Genomic DNA, 24,130 nt, shown 5'->3' on the forward strand with positions numbered 1-24,130 from the left:
CATGGTCCAAACACATCTAGGTGACTAGGCCAGAAGAAGATAGAAAAAGATCTGAAACATTATAACCATAAAAAAACAAGAAATTGAATGAGGCTCAAAATTTTGAATCGTAAGCAATTCAGGGATGAAATTAATACAAAAGGGATGAAACGAATACAAAAGGCTAGTTACTTTTAAATCTAACATAATCAACATCAAAAAACAAATGTTGATTTTTATCTCAATCTTAGATTACATTATTTCTTTAAGGACATGAACTAGCAAATAGAATCTAAGAATCACTTATACAAATAAATCCAAAGTTGCATTAAGTTAGACACCCTCAAAATTGTCAAATTCAGATTCATATAGTGAATCATTTTAATGATCCCATATTGTGAATGTATTGAATCGTAACTTATCGAAAAAGGTAAAAAGATTCTCTCTTAGATATGATTTTCACAAACTAATGTATATTAAAAAGGAAAAATCCTATTTACTAATACAATATGATTAATGCATCATATTGATTATGATTTTATAACCAAAACTATAAGTTCATATTTACCGTGATTAAAAATTCCTAAATAATGTATATTTTTTTATGCAGAATTGAAATGTAATTCTGTAACAGAATAGATAACATGACAACCATCTTTGTGACCTTCCAACAATAGGGAAATGATCGCCACTTTAGTCACTAGTTCTGAGTCTCCATGTACATTTGCATGGTTGATGAGAGGAAGAAAAGGACTATGGCATACATAAAGAGAGGAAGAGGCCTGTTTCAATGTAGTAAGATTCTTCTTAGTCAACCTCACTATCACTCCAAATTGCAGAAAAACTCATTCTTCTTAGTCATCATTGGGTATTGATTTCCACCTCATTTTTTCTTATTTTCCACATGAAAAAATTTCTTCTATGTTGCTAATTCTGGGAGACCAACATCCCAAGCTTCTTTATTTTTATTGTGTAATAAAATATTCATTTTTCCCTCTTTATACTGAGTTGAATTTAACTTTTGTTGGATTGAATTAATTTAAAGGTTAGGTATTAATTTTAATAGCTCCAATCTGATTCTCAGGGATTTTCTTCTCTTTTTTTTTTCAAAAATAATAAATGATGATTAATAGCCAATGTTATTGAGATGAATCATAATTATTCTTTTAAGTTTTGATTCATACAAATTGATATCATTATTTGATTCTAGAAACTATAGAGAACCAACTTATGGCTTTGAAAAGGATGCCATCAGTTAAGGAAAAAGATTAGGCTACTAATTTTAAATGACTGGTTGAAAAATGACTTACTGAAAACTAGTAAAGCTGAAAACTTTGCAAATAAAATACCTGTTCAGGTAGACCCAATGCAATGATATCAAGAGCTTCATGCCAGTCGGTAGGTCCATTCGCAGTAGCAAACTGTCGAGCTAAAATGTGCCTTTCATCAGGTTCAGCATAACCAACATTGTCCCTGTTGTTAAGCATTATCAATAAAAAAAAAGGCAAAAACCGGAAGAAAGGTTGTTGATGGAATATGTGGTTTCATATTTAGAACATGAAGCAAATTATAATTTTTCAATGAATTGCCCAGACCTTGTTGCCATTGGAACAGAAACAAAACGTGAATAAACTTCTCCACACTGCTCTGCTACATCTAGCCTATAAATTCAACATAAAATTAGTCTTCATGACACAACAAAATTGTGAAGATCAGTGACATGCTGAAAAAATTCAATTAGAAACAACTTGGGAATCAACTAGAAAAACTATAATAAACCATAGGAAAAATTACATTCTTTCTAGCAGAAAGTTTTTGATGGCTTAAATAAATACTTCCTCAAATTTAGGGAGACTAACTATTTAAAATATCAAGAAAAAAGCAAGGATAAGCATCTAGCAAAATGAAGCAACAAAGAAACCATATATTATAATTCACGAACCCTCTCTCAGCAAAAATATAATGATAGGCGGAACCATGAAAAATGTCAAGTTAGTCCTCACACATTATACATTGTCAACAACTATGCAATACATCTAGCATGGCACATCATCACTATAGGACACCATAAGATCTTAACAATGACAGAGAAAGGATCGGACATTCCACTCATCCCTCCAAGACACAATAAGTGGCAAACTGATGACTATATAACAGAGATAAGGGCTCCAAACAGTTTTTCCCTTCTAAACAGCCTAAGTGAACATAGCCGCTAAACCTTTCAAAATAATAGGAACTTGTCTTATATCAAAAGTTGCTCAAAAACATAAGAATAAGGGGGAATAGAGCGAGACAAGTGGTTGCTTACCTAAATGTATAACCTACCACTAATTAGCATTAAGTTAGTGCTAATAGAATAACAAAGAAGAGAGCCTTGGCGCAACGGTAAAGTTGTTGCTTTGTGACCAAAAGGTCATGGGTTCGAATCCTAGAAACAACCTCTTACAAAAAGTAGGGTAAGGCTATGTACAATGGATCCTTCCCCGGGACCCCGCATAACGGGAGCTTTGTGCACTGGTCTGCCCTTTTTTTAATAGAGTAACAAAATTCCATAGATATCATACATCCAAGACACCACAACTAAAATGCAAAGGCAACAATAATACCATCAAATACATGTGATTCACTTCTTTTCCAACTTCTTACTTCAGGCAAAAGATAGAAAACAACATAGGAAGTCAAAGTGGGAATAGTGTAGAACTAAAATTGGTTGCTTTAAAGACTAAAGTAATTTCCATGTAATCAAGCCTTGTCACTTAGTAGATTCCCTGAATAACATTCAGATGTCATGAGAACAGACTGTAACAAAGATCTCAGTTGCACAAATGCCAATACAAAAGGAGGTTATGCATGACTTGTCATGCTTCTAGCTTGGGATAAGACCAGTATGTCTCATCTTTATTTCCCTTAAAAAGGATTAATAAGTTCATTTCAAGCTAACCAATGGTTAGGCTGCATGATGATAAAGTTGGTTTGATCTTTTGCTTCCAAAGAGTAAACAATCTTCACAATTTCCATAACTCCCCTAGACCTGAAGGTACCATAGGAATTTGATGTTTACAAACATAAAGAAAAATATGCTGAATTTCAAATGAGAAAGAAAGAGATTAGAGTTCCTATGTCTACTCTTAAAAAAATGAGAAAAGACAACCAAAGCAAATGACTAAATGAGTAAAAGTATGATATCATCCCAAGAGAAGAGAAAAATGATATCCAAGAAAAGAAAAAAAGGAGATACAAGAGAATTAGCAAGAAATAGCAGAAAGCACAGCAGAGAAGTTGCAGACATTGTTGCTCGGTGGGATCAGAAAATAGTGTGAGGGCACAATTGAAGTATGGGAGGAAGAAGGTGCCTTTCAAGCACCACTCCTGGGCTGTGGCAATGCTACACCTTGCATTACAAGGGCTTGCCTGTGTGGGAGATAATTGGAGACTCACTTGTGAATTTGACTCGTTGAGGTTGCAGCAAGTAATAGGGAGAAGCAGGCTGAAAAGCCTTATGCTTGTGAAGAGTAGCTAGTTGTCTAGCTCATTTGGGGTCAGAATCTAAAGCATTGCAAGTTGAGAGGCATAGGGGCAGTGATCAATTAACTCTGGAGAGATTGCAGAGGGAAAGTGTGAAAGGGAAGAGGAGGCTGCACCGTTTCAACAATCTGTAGCATCCCTCACAAATGGAAAAACCCTAGAAATGCAACCTTAAAATTTATTCATTCCAATCCCAAGCTAGAAGTACTGAAGCAATATATAGAATAGAGAGAGAAAAAAGAACATTCACATCCAAATTATATATTCTAACAGTTCGAGCACCACAAGATGGAAAAATAAATGCTTCATCATACTCTAATCTAACAAAATAAATAAAATATTTTTTAACTCTCAAGTCATATGACAATTTATTAATATGCAATTAGTTAATATTCCTGCAACATAATTGAAGCAAAATGCAAATTAATTTACAAAAATATACACACATTTTTGTATAATGGAAAAATTACACAAAAACTACCCAAGAGATTTTCCAAAGAAACATAATTAAACAAGTTGTATCCATCATTTGCATTGTATTCAACAAGGATAGCAGAATTTGATATTAGATAAATAAACGTAAACAAATATATGTATATATACATATATGTTCAAAGAAATCTATAGAGAGAGAGAGAGAAGAAGAAGAGACCCATTTTCTCGAACTGAACGCCTTAGAGCAATTCTAGCCTCACCAGGCTTTCCTTCCTTTCTCTTATCCATTTCTCTGGCCTGAAAATGGAAGAAAACAAAACTCAAACTAGGAAAAAAGGCATGGAAAAAAAAATGAAAAACAGAAAGTAATCATTGCAGTAGAAATTAACATAGTTTTATAGCTTATGACAATCCAATGATATTGACAAAGCATGGTCATTATTAGATGGAAAAAAAATGGTCTAACCTTCCATTTAAATCTATCATCTAGCATACTCCTTTGGGCATCAGAAAGCTTCCCAACATATCTCCATACATCTTCACCTGTTAAAGAACAGACAACCGTGTCTATAGAAGTACAAAAACACAGATATCATAAAGGTACCAAAATGACTATCTTGAAAGATATACAAAACCCTATCTGTCATGTAATCACAGTAATCTGAGCATAATAAAAGCATGCCAAATACAGCAATTTGAAGTTTAGAGCACAAAAGACACATACCAAGATGTTTGTAAGCAGTAGCCAATGTATTAAGAGCAGCTTTCCTAATTTCACCATCACGCTCAGATGTTAAACCAGCAACAAGTTGCAAAGATTTCAACTGTCCACTAATCTAAAAAATAAAAATATAATAATAAGCATTTATTTTGCTGATAGGAAAAATTCTAATAGTATGATGACTATAAATTAACCTCAGTTCCATAATGATCAAGTAGGCATTCGATGAAATCAACGCATTCAACCCGAGTCCGATTATTCTTTGATCGCAAACCTTCCACAATATAAGGAAAAAACTTTGATGCTGAATAAACAATAACAATTTTCTTCATCAATTCACGCATTTTCTCCCGGACTTTTTCGATGTTATGACCAAACTGCAGTGAGAAATAACTTAGCACCACAAAGTAAGAACCAAATTAAGAAAGGAAAACTACATATATTCGATCATACATGTATTGTATTCTACAGGTTTGAAAAATGGGTACAGAGAATTTTCATCACATCAAAGGATCTATAAGATCAAACTATATGTTTAAAACAACCTTCTCAACAAGGCATGGAAGAAATATTGCAGCTTCTGCCTCAGTCAGACTATAATTCTCATCCTTTAGAACATCAAAAAGCTCAGGAAGGAATTCAAGCACCTACAAATCATAATTAAAAAGAGATAAGATGATCTATTACTAAACAGTCTAAGTAGAGCACAGGCCAGTCAATTACGATAAGCAAACAAAGTATGTTTTACCTTCAACAAGCATGTCGTATTTGACTCACAAAATCGTAGAACGAACCATCTCAAAAGTATGTCAAGTAGTTCAAATATATCTGTCCTATGTGACGGCAGAACCTATTTAAAGACAAGCAGGTTACTCAAAAATAAAACATCTTTGAATCACACATGCACAATTTTGTTTTGCTGATTTGGAACAGAAAAAGTCAATCCACCTTTTGCAACAACTCGAGTCCATCTACTTGCTTTTTGAAGTCTGTGCTTAAAAGTCTCCTATGGAGATCTTCTCTGAAATGCTTTGTGATATCATACTGCAGTAGAAGTTTTAGTATCATAACAGAGAATGTTTAATATCTTATCATGTAAAATCAAATATCCTAAATTTAAATTTATGTATGTCCACACCATCATATGAGGATAGAGCAGCCCTTGCACAGATCTGGCACACTGTGAGGTCATGAATAACAGCACCCAAACAATGTACCCTAATTTGAGAATATAATAAATTCCTAATGTTTATCCTAAGTTTTTCTTAGTAAATGCATACAAGCCCAAATCACATGTCCGGTTATATTTGTGTTATTTGGTAACAACATATATTCTTATACTAGTAAAGATTTTCTAAATCTCCACATTCCGTTAAAACAACAAATAAAAACTATCAAATCTAGAAAAACTTTTTTTGAAAGAATTAAAAAAAAAACCTTTATGATAAAATCTTGAAGCAGTTAATGTGGTGGATTTTAAATGTGGTCCACTTTATGGGTGAAAGGTGTATATTTAGTAGTCATCTCAGTGTAATAAGGACATGAATGATAATGCAATCCCTAGCAATAAACCTGTTGGCTTGTAGATTTACATCAAAAGTCAATAAATCTATATCATTTTGTGTTAATATAGATGGAGTCACCAATCGTATTCAAGATAACCACACCTGGTGCATTGGTGTATGTTATTTGTGCACTATGTTGTGCTAAGTAATGGGAATGTAATTTGAATTACGAGAAGAATCTTTAAAAAACACTGCAACTATTACATATTTTGGAGATGTTATTCAATGATGAGATATTAATGAATATCATCAATAAAAAAAGAAGCCAACTCTACCTAGTAAGATAAGGCTTGGTTATTGTTGTTGTTGTATCAATAGAAAAAAGAAATATTGTGTGATTTTCATATGCCCATTAGACTAAATGAAATTGTATCAGAACATGGATCTGTGGCAATGGCATGAGCTGCTTATTGTATTTATTGAAGTGATGGACAGTTAAGAAAAAAAGAACAGTACAATTAGAAAGCAAAGTGCATATCGAATATATGATAAAATGCGGGGAATAATTGATTAAGAAGACATGTTTTAACGTGAAGTTAGACTCCATGCAACTACTATTCATCTACCCCTTTGTACTCATATTGGAAACTGACCTTGCAAATTGAACCAACACCCCTATTGATCGCATGCAAAGCTTTTATAAATAGTTGTCAAACATCTAGGACCCACAGTTGTATCAAATATTGTACTTGAGTACGAGTAACATAGGCAAATTGAATTTATAATAGTTGATTGTGTCCACATTGGAAATGCTATTGACTTTCAGTTTTATATGGATATACTACTATTTATTTATAAGTAATCGAGCGTGGCTTCAAAGATGTACATATACAAAGAGGACCCATCAATTTTATAATTGGACGAGTACAACTAATTAGAGTTAATGGTGCGCAACATAGAATGAGATCAAAGAAATCAGTAGTTGATATGTAGTCAATACAGCTTGACAATGTATTACAATATCAGTCATCTGCTTTGAAGATTAGATAAATATATTTTCAAAGAATTACAAAATATATCATATTCATGAGATAAGCATCTACAACTGCTTGAAAGAAAAGATATAAGAGAAATAGGACAGGAAACAGAAACAAACACAGTCAATAGCATGTCGATGGGAACTTTTTATCAAATATTTTTCTTCCATTACTAGAGTGGTCTTAAGCAAGCTCCAATGTCAAAAGAAAAAAATAAACAAAAATATGTCAGATCTTTTGAGAAACAAACCTCCAGCTCCTGAATTTGTTCAGGACGTGGCTCCTCAAACTTAAATCTCCTAGGAACATGCTTCTCCCTATCTTCCTGCAGAGTTATACAGAGAAAATTTTAAGTAAATGAAATTAATGAATACATGTTAGAATTATCAGCACAAATATAAATGGTTTCCCCTTATTAAACCTTATTGGAGTCTCTAATGTTAAATGAAGGCTGTGACTGGACGGCAAGATCTTGAACACTAGCAAAAGGGTCGAGTTTGGAACCCCTTATTGGAGCATTTCTCTGGCAAAACAATAATATCAAAAGTAAGCATCATCTGCTTTAAAGTTATCTTACAACTAGGGAGAAGATCACACCACTGATGTCATCTTGCTGCCAGGTCTACGGTCATTGGCAGCATTTGATACTAGCTTTCCATTCTTCATGGTAGACTTGGAAGCAGGACCACCAGCAATCACTCTAGCAGAATCTGAAAATTCTGAAGGCAACAAAGTAGGATAGAAATCAAATAGAGTTGGGATTGGGTTTTTAAGAGACATAAAGTCCAGAAAAATACCTTCAATCACTTCAGATGGCTTTAAACGCTCAAGTACAACTGTTAAAGCAGGTCCCTTCAGATCCTTCATACATTTGGTAGTCTGCAAAATTAGAAGGAAAAAGATGTTGATATTCCATGTCAGCATTGCTGTAAGGAGAAGAGAAAAAAGGTTTTTAAAATGGTTCACATACTGCCTCTTGTCCACAGACTCTAAGAACTTCAACAATACAAGACTCAGCAGCCTTGCGAACATCGACTGATTTATCCTGAACAAATAAATGTATTTGCTTAGAATTTCTATCTAAAGAAAATGAACCTTATGCAACTGTGATTCAGACTTACCATCATAGCAGTAGCAATTGGCTTAAAAAGTTGTGAAGCATCAGGTAAATCATTTGCCTCTGACAAATGTCTTGTTAACCAATCAAAAAGATCCTTCCGTCCCTCAGCACCAAGTTTTGCATCAGCTAGAGTGACTGTAATATATGGAATCTAGAAAAAATGCATCAGATAAATATATTACTAACTAATAAGGGGAGAAACCAAAAGAGATTGCTATCGATCCAAAGGTACCATTTTATCAAGGTGAACTGCAAAGACCCATGAATCTAAAGCATTTAATGTGCATTCTCTCATGTGCTTCTTGTTATCACCCAAACACTTCAATACATCCGATAGGACCCCCTATACAAGAAACAACAGCAGTAGCAGTGGTAGGCTTAAAGTAGCTTAGATGAATATAAAAAATTAGAAATTGTTTGTTCAATTGGACTGCCTACCTTACTAGATTTCTCAACAGGAAGGCCCATTGCTGATGCAAGACTACCAATAGTAGCCAAAGTTGACATTATCAAGTTTTTGTTACTATCATATAGGCGGCTCCTAAGAGCACCAAACAACTCCACTGGCATTGGACATTTAACATAGGTGAAGTGAATTCACAAATCATGTGACTAAACAACAAAGAAAATATGACGAAACACGCACCAGTTCCAGCAGGTTGGATACGCTTATGTGCTTCATCCAGAATTTTATTAACAGTCTCAATGGATTCCAAACGGACCTATACAATGAGAGAAGCAAATTCAGTTTTCATTAACACAGAAATGCTAGTAATTATAAAATATTGGATAATGAGTCTGAATCGCTTACTTTCCAGTCAGAATTTCCCAGATCCTTTAACAAATTAGGTGTTATCTTTGCACTAATATCTTCACGAGGAAGTCCATCTGATCCAGATGCAATAGGCAGTTCAGAATCCAAAACTTTTACCAATTTCTTGGGAGCTGCTGCAACACCCTGTCAATTGTCAAATAAGTAGCCATAGTGATAAATTAAATAAATCCAACAACAAGATCATATCACATCATTCATATTTTACCTCATATGAGTTCTTTTCACACTCAGCATCCAAAGCACTCAAAAGAGCAGGCTTGACATCACTCAGAAAACCTTTAATGTCTGAGAAAGCAAAATTTAAGATTTCCATGGTAATAACAATTATTATTTGAAAAGTCAAAAGAATTTTACCTGGGCCTACAAATTTATGTAAGATTCCAATAAGTTTGACAGTCGCATTCCTGATTGGTGCAGTGCTAGATTGCAGCCCGAACTCTTTGCAAAAATCAATTAAATCCTGTAACCAACACTTACTTTGAAGAGAGGATTTTGTGAGAATCACAGGCTGTAAAAAGATTCCAATGCACCTTTAACTTTATATGTGCAATTCCAAAGTCTTCAACTGCAGATACCATCCATGAAATGCCTTCACTGGAAACCTTGGGATTCTTGTGCTCTTTCATTATTTTGTAGAGCTTGAACATGAGCAAAGCATCTTGTAAGAGCTTATGGAAAAAAATATAGTAATTGTAAAACAAATCAAATTCCTTACTCTATCAAAAACAAATCCCGGACCAACTGCCTCAGAAAAAACTGTAAGGCATTTCATTGCTTGATTTCGTGTTTTAATATCAGCAGCCCTTTCACTTATGCCTGTCAACAAGAAACACCCACCCACTAGATTAAATATCCTTAAAATTCAAATCTAACTCCAATGGCAAATTAGAGTGAGAGAGCCTGCATTGGAGCAACTCATTCAATAAAACTTTTGACCAAGATCCAGGAATATCAAGGAAATATAAATGGTTGTTCCATACCCAAAAGGCACAGCACCACACATCGCTTTGGAAATTTTTTCACAGTGGAAGCTATGTAAGTAATTACATCAATGACTTGTTGTTGGACCTGTCCCATAAACAAGTTAAAATCCCTTATGAGGTAAGTGTAGAAATCAATAGCTATCTTTTTGTAATTTCTACTTGGGCATGTTACCTGCACGTTTTTCTCATTCCAGCCAGGTACAACACATAAGAACCGAATCAAAATCTCGGCATATTGATCTAGATTTTGAAGATTCTCGATTTCCTCTTTAAAAAAGCCAATAGCTGCAAAAGACATATCTTGGTCAGTGTTATTGTTCTCACCAGCATTAGTGTTATAATGATTGATTTGACCACATGTTTTGAATCATGACAAGTAAAGGAAATCTTATAGGTTGTACTACTTTGGAATTGATATATGGAATTATAATACAATGAAACATGCTACAGACAATGGCAAAACAGATTTATCACTTATGTTCCTATATGAAAGCACCCATATAGGTAGACTAGACAACTAAACATAATAATGACAAGAAAGAGGGATCCATTACCTTCTAAACGTTCCTTCCAAACACTACTCTTTAGTTGAGAGATAGTTTCCATCTTTACGCATGATCCCAATCTTCCTTCAATTTCCTCTAAACTCATTTCGCTGGGCTATTATCGATCAAAGAAATTAAGAACCAGATAAGATAGAACAGAGTATTAGCTAAAATCTACCCAAAATATCTATAGAATAATTATTCTACATTTGTTTTTTCCTACTTTGCAATCCGATTCCATGTAAAAGAAAACAAAAGGTCTTCAATTACAAAAGAAAAAAAAACTGAATTGGAGTTTTGCTGAAACAAATTACCTCAACATCTTCAATCTCAACAAAAGTCTTCGATTGTCCCACACCATCTGCCTTTTTCACACACGGCTTTGCAGCAACACTTTTCTTAATAGAGGGCTAAAAAGATATTCAATCAAATTGAAATTCATAAGTTGGATATGAAAATCATATTACAAATAAAATAATATCAGCGCTCACCAATGCTTGGGCAGGTTTCTTCCCACTAAGCATGCTAGCGGCAGACCGCCTTGCACATGAGCTATTAGTGCCCTATAAAAGGTCATATCAAGCAACAATACTTAGAAATCTACATAATGACTAATAAGTTATCTATTGCAGTCATTTTATGTGGTTGAAACTCCAACAAAAAACAGGACAAAAGTAGTTATGGCTGCACATGCACACACAAATACAAAGCCAAAATGACAAAGAATTATGACAGCATGACTAAAATAGCCTAATGTGTAAATCAAAAATGAATAAAAAATATTGTAATTCAGCTTTGGAGCTTCACCTAATTTAGTCAATAGCAAATAAGAAACAAGTTATATTCTTCAATGAAAAGGCAATTAACAATGCTATCATGTTATAAATGTTGATCAATTTGAAAGGAAAAAAGTAATTCAGGAGCTAATTCATAAACCAAAAGATTAAAGAAATCTTCTTGGAAGAATGTATATGCATTGAAAATAGAAAATTGTGAAAGCAACGACTTAAAGGCTTCTAGAATTTTATGATTCATAAGTTGTATAGGGAATATTTCTGATAAAAGGGTAACAAGAAACAAAAAAAAATCTTATAGTTCCAAGACATTCGGTCCCGAGTTCCTCAAAATTAAATAAATTTTCAGATAGTAAATGCAATGTAAAGTACAATGCTTCTACATGATTCTTGGTGAATGCATATTGACTTTTTCCACCATTTCTCTCTTCAAAACAGTTGCTTTGAAATTGCTCTTTATTTCTTTAGTGGTGGGTGAAGTATAATACTATTTGCATCAAAATAAGAATTTCTCATTTAATTATTTAGTTTATTGGTCCAATGAGACCAGAACAATCGAGATAACAAAGTTATGACTAGTTGGATGACAAAGTGGAAATTTATGTGAACGAAATGTTAATCACTATCATAAAATAAAATAAAAATAAACAAATAAACTCACCCTAGGACCAGATAAGTTGGTACTTGAATTAGAGGGAGGAACTGGAAAAAAGTTGAAATTAAGAAAATTAAAGTCAGAAGAAAAAAAACTAATGGCTACTTGATTTGTCAAGAACATAACAAAGTGTTCACACCTGGTCCTGATATTAGGCCCTCACCACTACCAGAGCTTCCAATCAGATCAGATAACTTCTTTTTCCTAACCTCATCAAGTTTCTCCAATGATCTTTCTAATGGTCTCAAGCCAACCATCTTAAAGAATCAAAATAAGGGTTAGAAAAAATCTTCATATAATCTAACAATTATATCCGCTGGTGAGGAAAACAAAGAAGCGTAACTCTTTTACCTGAGCAATAGCCGCCAATGCAGCAAAAGCCGCATCTCTCACTTCAGGTGTTCCATCGTTAAGGCTCTGCAAATTTCAACAAGAGAAACACAAATACATACACAAACAGTTAACTAAGCAGTGTTTTACAACATGCAAATAAACAAAGCATTCTCTTCCTGACCTCCAAAAATACAGGCACATAATCCTTGTGCAATTTAAGGATAGTAGCTTTATTGTTTGTCTCGATGCAAAATGTGACCCAATTTAGTGTTAATGAGCGGACAAGTGGAACCTTATTTTTCACAGCCATTTTTACATCTGTAAAGCAAGATATCATTTAGAAAGAAACAAAAAAGGTAATGTAAACAAAAGACAATTCCACATTGAAACCATCTAATATAACTGTCAGGTAACACTTGAAGTTCAGAGTGAGCTTTGATAACATATATCACAGAGAACAAAGAAATTCGAGTTACAACATTTCTTGAGAAACATCCAATGCAGACCCCAAGTTCAGATGAAAAATATTGAGGTTGTGCCAGCCCTCGATAGCTAGCATTCAAATTGCTTAAATAAATGAGCATAAATCTTAAACATAATGGAAGGATAAGATCATTGTAGTCAACCTCAATAGCTGAGACAGATTATAACTATGATGATCAAGAAGTTACTAATTTCATAATGAAAAAATATAGGAAACAAGGGTTAACTTTAAGAATGCCATCAACCTTCTGCTGCTTAAAAAGAAGCAGTTGGTCACTCGGAAAGTTGAAGATCATAGAGGGATGCGAACAATGCAGCTAACCCCAAATCGCTGACACAAACCATAATGATGGCGATGAAAGTTGTTAATTTCATCACAAAAACATATAGCTCTAGAATGTGATCAACCTTCTATTGCATAATGCAGTCAGTCATTCAGGAAGCTAATGACAACGACAATAGTGATGATGATGAGTCACTAATTTCATCACAAAACCAAACAATGAGGATGAAGGTGAATTATTAGTTTCATCACAAAAATATATAGGATATTTACAATGACGTCAACCTTCTGCAGCATAATTAAAAACAGGCAGTTGTACAGTCTCAATTATTGGCGATAGTTGTCCCCTCGGATGGGTCTAGTGGTTAGCGCATGAGGTATTGCCACCATGAGGTCTGGGGTTCGAATCTCAGCAAAGCCGAGGTAAATGCCTCCCTTATGTGCTAGTCATTATTCCAAAGACCGTAGCCGCCCGTGATTTACCTCCTCCGTGTTGACCCTGGGACGGGTTGGCGGGGGCGCTAGGGGCGAGCGTATTCGTCTTTTGCCACCAATTATTGGCGATAGTTAGACTGAGTCAAACAAAATTTCTTAATTTTTAACAGAAAAACAAAGGATTTAAATGCAGGTTCCATCTGAATCAAAAACAAAGGTTAACAATAGAAAAGTTACTGAACATTCAATATTAAATATATACAAGGAAACATTGATTATTCAAAATAAGTGCATTGATTTAGCATGATTGAGTGGCTGAAAATATTAGGAATTAGTTTAGTATCAGTATAAATATGGCTATAGTTGGTATTCACTGATTAAAACAATGCACAAATTAAATGTAACACACAAAATGGTGTAGTATGTTGCTTCTAAGACAAGAATTACCTTCAATAACATCAGCCAAAGTTAAGCATCCAGACTTGTGAATCGCTTGAAGAGTTTGAGTCAACGCATCAGTTAGAGTTGGTTTTTTCTCCTTTAACTTTTCCTGAAAAGTAAATTTGTATGATGATCAAAATGACAATTTGAACCATAACTTAAGTAGGAATGAAAGAACCTATGTAAAAACACAATCTTGAACCAACAAAGAGAATAACTAACACAAATTTGCAAACCAAAAATACAAGCCAACATTTATGACCTACTTAATAGGAAGGGAGCCCAAGCAAGGGAAGGAAAGAGGGAAAGCAATCAACTCACTTGTCTACTTCAGTAGAAGAATGAAAAACTAAGTGAAAAGCAAGCAGCAATTTGGAGCTTTTCTCCCCACTTTTATTTCCATCCAAAATGGGGCAGAAGAGGGGGCAAAAAGTAAAGTATTGAAAGATTGGTTTGACACTGCATGTCAAAGGATTAATTTTGTCATTTTTTCCTTCTTTCCTCTCTCCTCAATTAGACAACAAAATCAAAATAACTCCACTCTCCTCCGCCCCCTCTTCCCTTCCCCAACACTTCCTTTCTATCCTCTCTTCCTCCCTTGAAGTAGACAGAGGATTAGGGTCAAGTACATGGATCTTATTCTTATCTTTCTTTAAATGTAATGCAAGACTATATTGCTAATAATATTGAGCTTCATGAAATCCCGTCTTTAAACTCGACTCATTTCAACCCGTTTAACTATTTAAGACAAAATGAATTTTATTGAACCATTGAACTATATCAAAGACTATATCTTCTAGTAACATTCAGGTCTTCTAATGTGTCCTCAATTCTAAGTAATTCAACTTGTTTAATGATATAATTTAGAGGTCATCTTTGAACATATTCATACAATCATATCATCTAAACCTAAATTTTTCTCACTTTGATTTTTTTTCTTTTTTTTTTTAATCTTAATAACAACTAACAGCTTTGGCGCAACGGTAAAGTTGTTGCTTTGTGACCTAAAGAACACGGGTTCGAATCCTGAAAACAGCATCTTGCAAAAAGCAGGGTAAGGCTGCGTACAATGGATCCTTCCCTGGGACCCCACATGGCGGAAGCTTTGTGCACCGACTGTCCTTTTTTTAATCACAAGAATCAAAGTCGTATTTGATACACTAACTTTAAGTTCTTATTCCGTCGAACACACTTTGCACACTAAAATATGGATGGCCTTACAATACTCTATTTAGACAAAAGGGCATGTGAATATCACACAAGATTCCTGTTTCATCTTAAAATCCTCAGCGCCTATTTGGTAGGGTAATTTTTATCCCTAAAAGATTCATAGAAGGATTACCTATCCGTCCATCAAAAGTATTCCTTCAGTTCTTTCTATTTTTCAAACTACAATTTATCCATTCCTGTTTCTTCGCAAAATCCTTGGGCCTATTTGGTAGGGTAATTTTTATCCCTAAAAGATTCATAGAAGGATTACCTATCCGTCCATCAAAAGTACTGCTTTTCAATTTTTCAAACTAGAATTAATCCATTCCTGTTTCTTCTTAAAATCCTTACGGCCAATTAGGTAGGGCTAATTTTTTATCCCTTTTCACCTTTTCATTTTCATGAAAACGGAAATGAATATTTGAAAAGGTGTTTGGCTTGATATTTTTCTAAAATATGATTTCACAATTTAGGGATTTTGTAAAGTTGAACAATAAAAAACAGAGAAGAAGTGTTTAGACAACTTCGTATATTGCTCTCCCTTTTTCAATTACCAAATTCCTCTTACCTGTCTTGCCAAGGATAGCAAGGTCCACCTTATTTGCTTCCTACCTCCAACACCGACAGAAATAACTATTGCTTCATATTTCTATATTCTCTCCTAGCGAACAAGGAGAGAATGGTATGGTGGTTTTGCAATTTTTCACTCTCCTTCCTTTCAAACAGCACAATCATATGACGGCTTTGTATTTAAAAAATATATATTGGCTGCTAACACCATGATAGATGATTTTGTGCCCTTCTCAATTAAATTTTTTCCTTACCTAAATCTATTAAAACATGTTTCTTTAAACTAATAATCTTTTTTTTTAATCTATCACATCACCTCTATTAGTCTCTATCTATTATGCTGAATCAACCTTTGGAGTGTCTAAGAATTTAACATCAAATAACTGAGCTAAAATAACACAACACATCCAACAACAAAAGTATAGTGGAACTTGTTCTGTAAAAATGGGCAACACAAAAGAACTTACGAGTAGGATAGGCAAGAGAAACCTTGAGCTCGCAGCAAAATGATTTCTCAGACCTTTGGCTAGATTTCCTATTGCTTGAATTGCCTCGACTGAAACAGCCAGATTCACATCTGTAACAAGCTGAAACCACAGAAAAGAGGACAATAAGATTAATACAGAACTGATACTTTAGTAAACGCCATAATTAAAGCCACAAGTCTAAAAGGGTTGTAAAGAAGTACAAAACTCACACCAACAAGAAACAAGCATATCCAATAACTCAAGCAGCATAAAACAAAAGTGAAGAAAGCATGCTGATGTTCTAGTGTACAACACCAACAACAAGCAAATAAATACTTGCCCAGAATGTTGATAAAAGAAACTCAAGAAAACTATATTAAAAATGGGTTTGTAATGCACATTAATCCACCTGTATACATCATCGAGTTTAAGATGATAAAAAAACATATAATACCTTTTTAAGTGTTCGACAGACTTCAGAAAAGTCACCAGGAGCAATTCTTTTAGTTGAAGCAAGCTTAGTAAGTTCGCAAACAGCATCCCTTCTTTCAGACCATTTAGCAGCTTTCTAGAAACAGATAATGGCATGTCCAATTATCACTAATGCAAGAAAAAAAATAATAGGATTTCCTAAAGACAAAAACAGCACAAGGAAAAACACTAACCACTCCATCCCAAAATCCAGACTTATCCAAAGGAATCAAAATATCAACAGGATCAACGAGCTCATATTCATCGATTTCCTGAGGAACTGGAAGAAAAGTCACATTAGCACATTTTGCCAGGCGAAAAAATTACATAGCATGAAGAAAAAGCTAATTAAATTACTATCAGGGTTTGTTAGGTAGCTACAAATAACTAGACTCTTTCTAACCATTTGTTACAGATTCTTCATGAGCACCAGCAGCCACTGTTTCAGCAACAACTTCTGGCTCAGGTTCCTTGTCTTGTTCAGATCTAAACAACATGTTGAAAAGTATTATTCTAATAAAATATGAAAGTAACATCTTAAAGCATATTTCAAAATAATCATTTTATATACACACAAAGTGTTTAAGTTGTAACTAGATTGAAAATACTTTTCTTGAAAATGAATTTCGAGAACTTTCCAACTGACAATGCAAATGAATGGTAATGAGAAACATTTTTGTTAAAGTTCGTAGTCTTAAATATGATGCATAATAATTAATAACTAATAAGCCCATTCATATGACTGTTAGAGTTATTGTGTTATTGAAATGAGTTATTAGGTTATTAGTTATGCGGCTTATAGCGCAGTGTTGAATACTACATGTACATAGTTATATCTTACTATCAGTACTAATACAATATTACATCCTCTCAACTTCAGTACAAGAACAGATTTATCACCTAGAATTCGAATTTTCTTTATAAACGCATAAGGTGGAGACTGCAATTTATTTTTACAGCAGCGTCTTGCCTCCACCTTCAAAACCTAAGTGTCATAATCCTAACCTTCTTTCCTACATTATCCATAATCATAAATCATAATCCCTAATTTTCTACCGTTCTTTTCTCCACTATCAGTAATCCTAGTTTTCTTCTTCCTCTCCATTATCTGTCATCATGAAACCCTAATTCTTCTGCTTCTCCTTCAAATACTGAGTTTCTCATCCTCCTTTGCAGTCTCTTTCTCTCCTCTCCTTGCCATTTAATCATCATAAATTCTAATTTACTTGCCCTCCTTTCTTGGTTGTTTCTTCGCTCTCCACATTATCGCAAATCCTAATTTTCTTCCTCTTCTTTCTTTGATGTTGTTGTTGTTGTTGTTGTTGTTATTGTTCTTTCTTTGATGGTCATGGTGAATCAAAATAGACAAGTATTCAGAAAAAATGATGAGATAATTAAAGCAAATATTTTTGAACAATCTTCACCTTCAATTTTACCTTTTCTATTCATTTTTGCCTCAAGATCTGTTAGTTTCAATCTTACCATACTTTCATGTTTAGGCATGAGTTAAGATAAGATTTGCCAGTTTTTTGTTTCTGACATCTATTACCTCTCTCAAAGACTGAAAAAACATCTGATTCTTGTCTTGGAGTAAAATGACTGATAATCAAGTCTGCTCTCGAAACTTCTCCCCACAAATGAGTGAACTACTGGAACCCTAATTTCACTTATTTCTGCAGCATTTCTCTTTGTAGGTTGGAAAAATAAGATAGATTAGTAATGTTTATCTCTTTTCAACTATCTTATTTCTCTCAACTAGTATGAGAATTTCAATCAATGTCTCTCTAGCATCCACATCTCTTAAAGTAATTTCAGCCTTCACCCATTCTCCCCTCCATTATTATCTCCACATTTCAAGGGTATATGTTGAAATCCTAATATGTAAATTGTATCCGGCAATCACAAATTTTCAAACAACCTCACAATGTAGATTCTTCAATTTAAGGGGAGTCAAGAAATCCATAATGGGACCATGGATTAAAATACCATTCCATATCAGTAGGGGTGGCAACTTGTGTCGTGTTAATCATATCACAAATGAGTTGAGTTATTCAAGTTACTAAAAACTATATGAGATGATATAAATATTAGAGATAATTTTATATCTTGTGAGATCAACTAAATATTATACAGAATTAAGTTATATGACAAAAATTATGTGATTTTAAAAATGAATTTTCTTTGTAAATGAGTCATTTCGTGCCACTCTATTTATATGTTTGGGTTGTGTCGTGTCACTTTTGGGGTTTATCTCTATTGATTGTGTTTTGGGTCAAGTCAAGATGTGTCGTCATTGGGTCATGTTTTAGTATCATTAAAAAAATGATGAATCAAGTAAAACCAAACCTGGGGCGATGGACCCAGCCCCACGGAAATTTTCCACCGACTGTTGAGAAGTGCTTGCGGCGGGCGACCTAGAAGCCCACCCATGGTTGCACACCCCATTTGGAGGAAAAAATCCCTACAAATGTGTCATAGCTGGGGATCAAACTGTGGGTGCCTAGGTGATAACTTGGCACCCTTCCGTTGCACCATAGCCCCAGGGACCATGTTTTAGTATCGTTAGCTCTATATGCTGGTCAATATATGCAAAACATTTCATTCTATTTGCCAACCAACATATTGAACTCGCCAAAACTCAAAAGAAAATGTGTGATGACTCCTTGAGGGCTTTACACGATATAATGAGCAACAATGAAGCAAGGCAACGAGCTTCTACCACCACTAGAGGGCTTCACACAAGGTGATAGCAACATGGCAATAGACTACCCAATACCCCGACAACTCAGAGACTTACAGGCGGTAGATCCTCCTCCGATTGAACAAGACCTTTGAAGGAAGTTATTTTTAGACCTTTAAAAGACCATAACTATTTTTAAAGCTCTCTCTTGAGTCTCCACTCTCCACAACTAGTTCAGTCATCAACTCATTATAAGATAAATCCAAATTCTTATATCCTCATGCCACTACATGAGTATTATGCCTTTATCAATTTTGTTGTTTACTTTTCGAGATTTATTCTACTTTATATAACAACATAGATATTAATATTATATATTCCCTGGTTTCTGGGAGAGTGTTAAATTTATTGGGTCATAAAAGTTAGTTGTTGGGTTATTAGAGTTATTCGTTATATGTGTTGTAAGTTTAGCACTTGACATATTGGATGTTTTGTATTATGTTGAGTCCTTATATATAATGAGTGACAATGAGTCATGTCTTCATGTGTTTGTAGTATTATCTGAACAAACTCAAGTAACTACTTGCTATGCAAACCCACATAAAACTTTGAATTAAAACTGAGTACTCAAATTTGTGGTATTCAAAAATAAGTCAGCCACCAACGGGCACCCACAATTTATATAAACCAGAACACATGAAGCAATAACAAAACAAGGCAACATTAGAAACAGAATTAATTGATAGCTAAATTACCTTATTTTCCGAGTAGGACGAGCAACTCCAGATACATTAGCAAGCTCTGCCTCTAACTCTTTTTTCTTTGTACAATAAGAAAGGATATTAGAAATGAGTGTAAGCATTAGACATTAACTAATAATGGCCAAAATCTTACCATAGTATCTCGCATTTTTTCAAATAGAATAGACTTTACAGGTTCCTTTCCAATCCACCGACATAGTTCAAGGGTAAGTCCTTTAGAAGAAGCGCGGACATTCTGATCTTGGTGATCAAAAAGTTCAGGAAGCATTTTTAGGATCTTCTTGGGAGGAACCACCTTTACCCCAAATTCGCTACAGTAAGAAAGTGAGAATATTAATTCATAGCTCTTGAGTAATTCAGAACTAGTGCAACTGGAGCAAAATTTGAGAATGGATTGGATATACACCTAAGAGCCTGAAACATCACGTCAATAGCAGGAACAACAGCTTTTGCAACTTTATTTTTTATTGCCTTCTCCATTGCTTCCTGGCAATCCAAGTAGTGAAGGTAATAAGGTTAGCTACCCTCGATGAAAAGATTTGAGCAACAAAAAGAAACCATTAGGAAAAGAAAATTCTAGCACCAAAATTATATTTTAAAACAATAAAATAGAAAAGGCATTGTTAAACCCTAAAGATTTGCAAGTATCTGATGTCGCAATCAATTAGTTGTATTCTTAAATGCAATGATCCAGATAAATATATGATAAATCAAAATTAAGAAAAGAATAGCAATCTTACCCAATTCCCAAGCAAGCTAAGAATTGAGTTTAATTAAAGAAAGCCTCCAACTATAACCATATGCTACTGTAAGAGTAACATCAACTATGAAAGCAATAGCATAACTCTGCCCATCTAAGCACAAATTAAAGAACATTTACGAAATCACAATTAGCAGGATTAGCCAATGTGATAATCCAGATCAATCTGGATTATGACCGCGCAAACAATCTAGAATTTATCAATAAATCAACTTTGGAAAAATTAGATACAAAAAAAATTATATACACCTCAAAAAGTTTCAGAGTATTTCATGTCCAAAATTGCTATTTTAGTCAATCTAAAAGTCATGACAAACTAAATAATAATTAATGAAAGTAAATATTCAAAAACAGTTTTAAAATTCACAAAATAATTTTTTTGTTATAATTGATTTTTTTTTCATATTTAAAGTTGCCACATGGGACTGATTAGGGTACTAGCAAGAAGATTTTGGATTTAAGAAATGGATACATAGATTACCCTTGATGAAGAGGTACAGGCAATTAACCTTAATTGTAATTTTATGCACTAGTATGCACTGAGAAACAGAATATCATCAGATATCAGTTATGGATCCATTATTATTTTAGTATTATTGTTTATCTTGATTAAAATACCTTACAGAATAATAAAAAAATATATTATCATTAAAAAATTTAATCTCTATTAATTTATCTCCCATAATTTTAATATAAAAAAAATACTCTCTTCAAATTTATAAATTATTTCTAGTTTTTCCTTCCATTCTAAAATTTGTGTTATAATGAGATAAATTAGAAAGATTTACCAATTATCTCATAGTAAACTCTTGTAATATTAAAATCTAGCTCCAAAATTAGTAAAATATAAGCATAGAGAGAATTTTAACTATATTATACCACTAGGGATATTTTATAAATAAATAAATAATGGAAACTTTAATGATGACCATAATTAACTAATTTGAAGCAAAATAAAAAATATGGGAAGAAAATTAATGGATTGGAGGTATATTAGTAAATGAGAATTGAAAATTCTTATTTTGATACAAATACTCAAAAGCTTAATCCATACAACGGTTTGCAATTATGTCGAGATATGGGCAATTCATTAATTGCATAGAAAAGAACCATGAACAACTGATTGAATTATTAGAACAAATGGAGGTTTTAGATTGCCCATTAATTTCAAAGCTTAAATGCATACTTCACTATAAAATAGGAAGTCAAGTCGATCATATAGTATTTAATATATATTATAGATTTAGAGGAGATGGTCTAAAAAAAGGACAATCTAGTGCATGAAACTCCCACCAATGCGGGGGTTTCGGGATCCAATGTATACAATCTTAGCTGCATTGCAAGAGGTTGTTTTCGTGACTCAAACACGTGACCTCAAGGTTACATGATAGCAACTTTATCATTGCGCTAAGGCATTTAGGGGAGATGATCTATCGAAGATAAATTACTATGACTAATTGAGTATTTTATTGTGTTTTATGCTTATATTTCATGTAATTTACATAATTTAAACTCAGGTAGAGTTGAGTTGAGTTGAGTTGATTGGTATTTTGGACTAGATATTTGTAACCACCAAGACCCTAAATTTGATAATATGTTTGATCCAATAGCATGCCTCAATTATTCACCTCGACAATCCATAAGCCAACCCGGTAGTAGATATCAAAACAACCACAAAATCTACAAAAAAAAAAGAGAAGAAAAAAAGTGACACAATTGTTTTCACTCTTGCATTACTCTAAACAAAGCTTCCAAGCACTACCACACAACCTATAGGAACTGAGAAAACTCTATCCACCACCCCTATAAAACCACCTGATTGGCAAAATGGCAATGAATCATTTGAGCATTATCAAAGAGAAGTGCTAATCCAAACTCCAAAGCCCTACATGTAATGAAGCTTAAATAGGTAAAGCATTTTGTGCTACACAAAAGGTTGGATTTCTATAGCATAAAGGATTCACTCATAATTTTTGTTGTGCTCCACTTGTATCATTGATATAGTCAATATAAAAGCAGTTTAACAACATTCTTTGTCAGTTGGCACCAAAGTTTTCTTCGGCACAAAACTCAGCCAACAAATATGATCAATATGAGTAAGATCCTAAGAGAGGCTTTATGCCTTAACCCATACAAACAGACCCACAGAGAAACTACACAAATGACATCTCAACGTTCATCATAAGTAAGGTGCCTCTAAAAATTATTATGACACATTAGAGAAATCATAGGATTCCAAATCAACGAGTTAAAATGCACCACATTTTTTGACAAGCCGTATAACTTATGATGTCATGATATAACACCAATATTCAAGCTTGCCACAATATAAATATGTTGAGTTAGAGTAGCAAGGTACACTCGTTAACTCCTCACAAAATTTCTCAACTAATGCACTTCCAACTCAAAATATAATTTATTAAGGCAGAGTAGAAATATACATGCTCATTCTCAGTGTTACACTCTTTACATGCAGAAAAGAAGGAATCAATTCCAAATTTTCTGCTCCAAATGTCTGGAAACGAACTCTCCCATCCTACAGGCTAACTGAGATCTAGTTGGAATTATATTTCATCATTATTGATTATCCAATTTTAAATAAATGTATTATTTGGAAGAGTGTGATGATAAAAATGACCAATAACTAATATAATTGAGATATCAATAATATATAGTTAAATTCATGAATAATTACAAATATTGGCTTATATCACTTTTCCATAAGTAGTTTTATGAACAATGATTTAGCAAGTGCATAACTAAAATCATAGTTGTGAAAAGTGCGGGCCTGACTCTGCCTAGGCGCATGCACTACTTGAATGAAGCGTGCTTAAGCATGCACTTTGAGAGGTTAAGGCGTGTTTTAGGCATGATTTTCCTGACTTTATTGAAGTTTTATTTTTTTTTTTTTAAAGTCCAACCCATACCTTTAAATACCCTTTAAATTAATTAGGTTGCATTAACTTGCATGCATGCGGCACATTTTTCTTGCTAGACACTCCCTCTCCCCTAGAAAATGAACATCAACCTCCCTTAGTCCCTTGCAAAATGGGCATCAACCACCCCTCCCTTCTCAAACATGAACTCTTCTATCGCCTACAAC

At 33.8% G+C, this 24,130-nt stretch overlaps 1 protein-coding gene across 2 annotated transcripts in view; it reads right to left on the bottom strand.

The window, feature by feature from the left end:
• Nucleotides 1–24,130, bottom strand: part of LOC121985837 (protein MOR1-like) — a 31,258-nt gene that overhangs the window by 4,876 nt on the left and 2,252 nt on the right. Inside the window, exons 4-43 of one of the 2 annotated variants that reach the window (XM_042539515.1) lie at nucleotides 20,674–20,753; nucleotides 20,401–20,578; nucleotides 20,262–20,326; nucleotides 17,230–17,312; nucleotides 17,021–17,106; nucleotides 16,810–16,923; nucleotides 16,356–16,475; nucleotides 14,116–14,218; nucleotides 12,649–12,785; nucleotides 12,486–12,551; nucleotides 12,274–12,391; nucleotides 12,141–12,181; nucleotides 11,177–11,248; nucleotides 11,000–11,095; nucleotides 10,695–10,800; nucleotides 10,313–10,425; nucleotides 10,138–10,225; nucleotides 9,873–9,973; nucleotides 9,688–9,795; nucleotides 9,512–9,617; nucleotides 9,363–9,442; nucleotides 9,134–9,280; nucleotides 8,969–9,044; nucleotides 8,761–8,885; nucleotides 8,555–8,665; nucleotides 8,324–8,473; nucleotides 8,173–8,247; nucleotides 8,000–8,081; nucleotides 7,800–7,921; nucleotides 7,624–7,725; nucleotides 7,453–7,527; nucleotides 5,609–5,704; nucleotides 5,409–5,510; nucleotides 5,206–5,307; nucleotides 4,855–5,037; nucleotides 4,664–4,775; nucleotides 4,406–4,482; nucleotides 4,157–4,236; nucleotides 1,575–1,640; nucleotides 1,329–1,452 (exon numbers count right to left, since the gene is read on the bottom strand). In XM_042539515.1, coding sequence (XP_042395449.1) covers nucleotides 1,329–1,452; nucleotides 1,575–1,640; nucleotides 4,157–4,236; nucleotides 4,406–4,482; nucleotides 4,664–4,775; nucleotides 4,855–5,037; nucleotides 5,206–5,307; nucleotides 5,409–5,510; nucleotides 5,609–5,704; nucleotides 7,453–7,527; nucleotides 7,624–7,725; nucleotides 7,800–7,921; nucleotides 8,000–8,081; nucleotides 8,173–8,247; nucleotides 8,324–8,473; nucleotides 8,555–8,665; nucleotides 8,761–8,885; nucleotides 8,969–9,044; nucleotides 9,134–9,280; nucleotides 9,363–9,442; nucleotides 9,512–9,617; nucleotides 9,688–9,795; nucleotides 9,873–9,973; nucleotides 10,138–10,225; nucleotides 10,313–10,425; nucleotides 10,695–10,800; nucleotides 11,000–11,095; nucleotides 11,177–11,248; nucleotides 12,141–12,181; nucleotides 12,274–12,391; nucleotides 12,486–12,551; nucleotides 12,649–12,785; nucleotides 14,116–14,218; nucleotides 16,356–16,475; nucleotides 16,810–16,923; nucleotides 17,021–17,106; nucleotides 17,230–17,312; nucleotides 20,262–20,326; nucleotides 20,401–20,578; nucleotides 20,674–20,753 — 4,068 coding nt within the window. The remainder of the gene's footprint in view (nucleotides 1–1,328; nucleotides 1,453–1,574; nucleotides 1,641–4,156; nucleotides 4,237–4,405; nucleotides 4,483–4,663; nucleotides 4,776–4,854; nucleotides 5,038–5,205; nucleotides 5,308–5,408; nucleotides 5,511–5,608; nucleotides 5,705–7,452; nucleotides 7,528–7,623; nucleotides 7,726–7,799; nucleotides 7,922–7,999; nucleotides 8,082–8,172; nucleotides 8,248–8,323; nucleotides 8,474–8,554; nucleotides 8,666–8,760; nucleotides 8,886–8,968; nucleotides 9,045–9,133; nucleotides 9,281–9,362; nucleotides 9,443–9,511; nucleotides 9,618–9,687; nucleotides 9,796–9,872; nucleotides 9,974–10,137; nucleotides 10,226–10,312; nucleotides 10,426–10,694; nucleotides 10,801–10,999; nucleotides 11,096–11,176; nucleotides 11,249–12,140; nucleotides 12,182–12,273; nucleotides 12,392–12,485; nucleotides 12,552–12,648; nucleotides 12,786–14,115; nucleotides 14,219–16,355; nucleotides 16,476–16,809; nucleotides 16,924–17,020; nucleotides 17,107–17,229; nucleotides 17,313–20,261; nucleotides 20,327–20,400; nucleotides 20,579–20,673; nucleotides 20,754–24,130) is intronic. The other variant, XM_042539516.1, reaches the window with a different exon arrangement.

This window comes from Zingiber officinale, chromosome 5B, assembly GCF_018446385.1.
Source record: "Zingiber officinale cultivar Zhangliang chromosome 5B, Zo_v1.1, whole genome shotgun sequence".
NCBI lineage: Eukaryota > Viridiplantae > Streptophyta > Magnoliopsida > Zingiberales > Zingiberaceae > Zingiber > Zingiber officinale.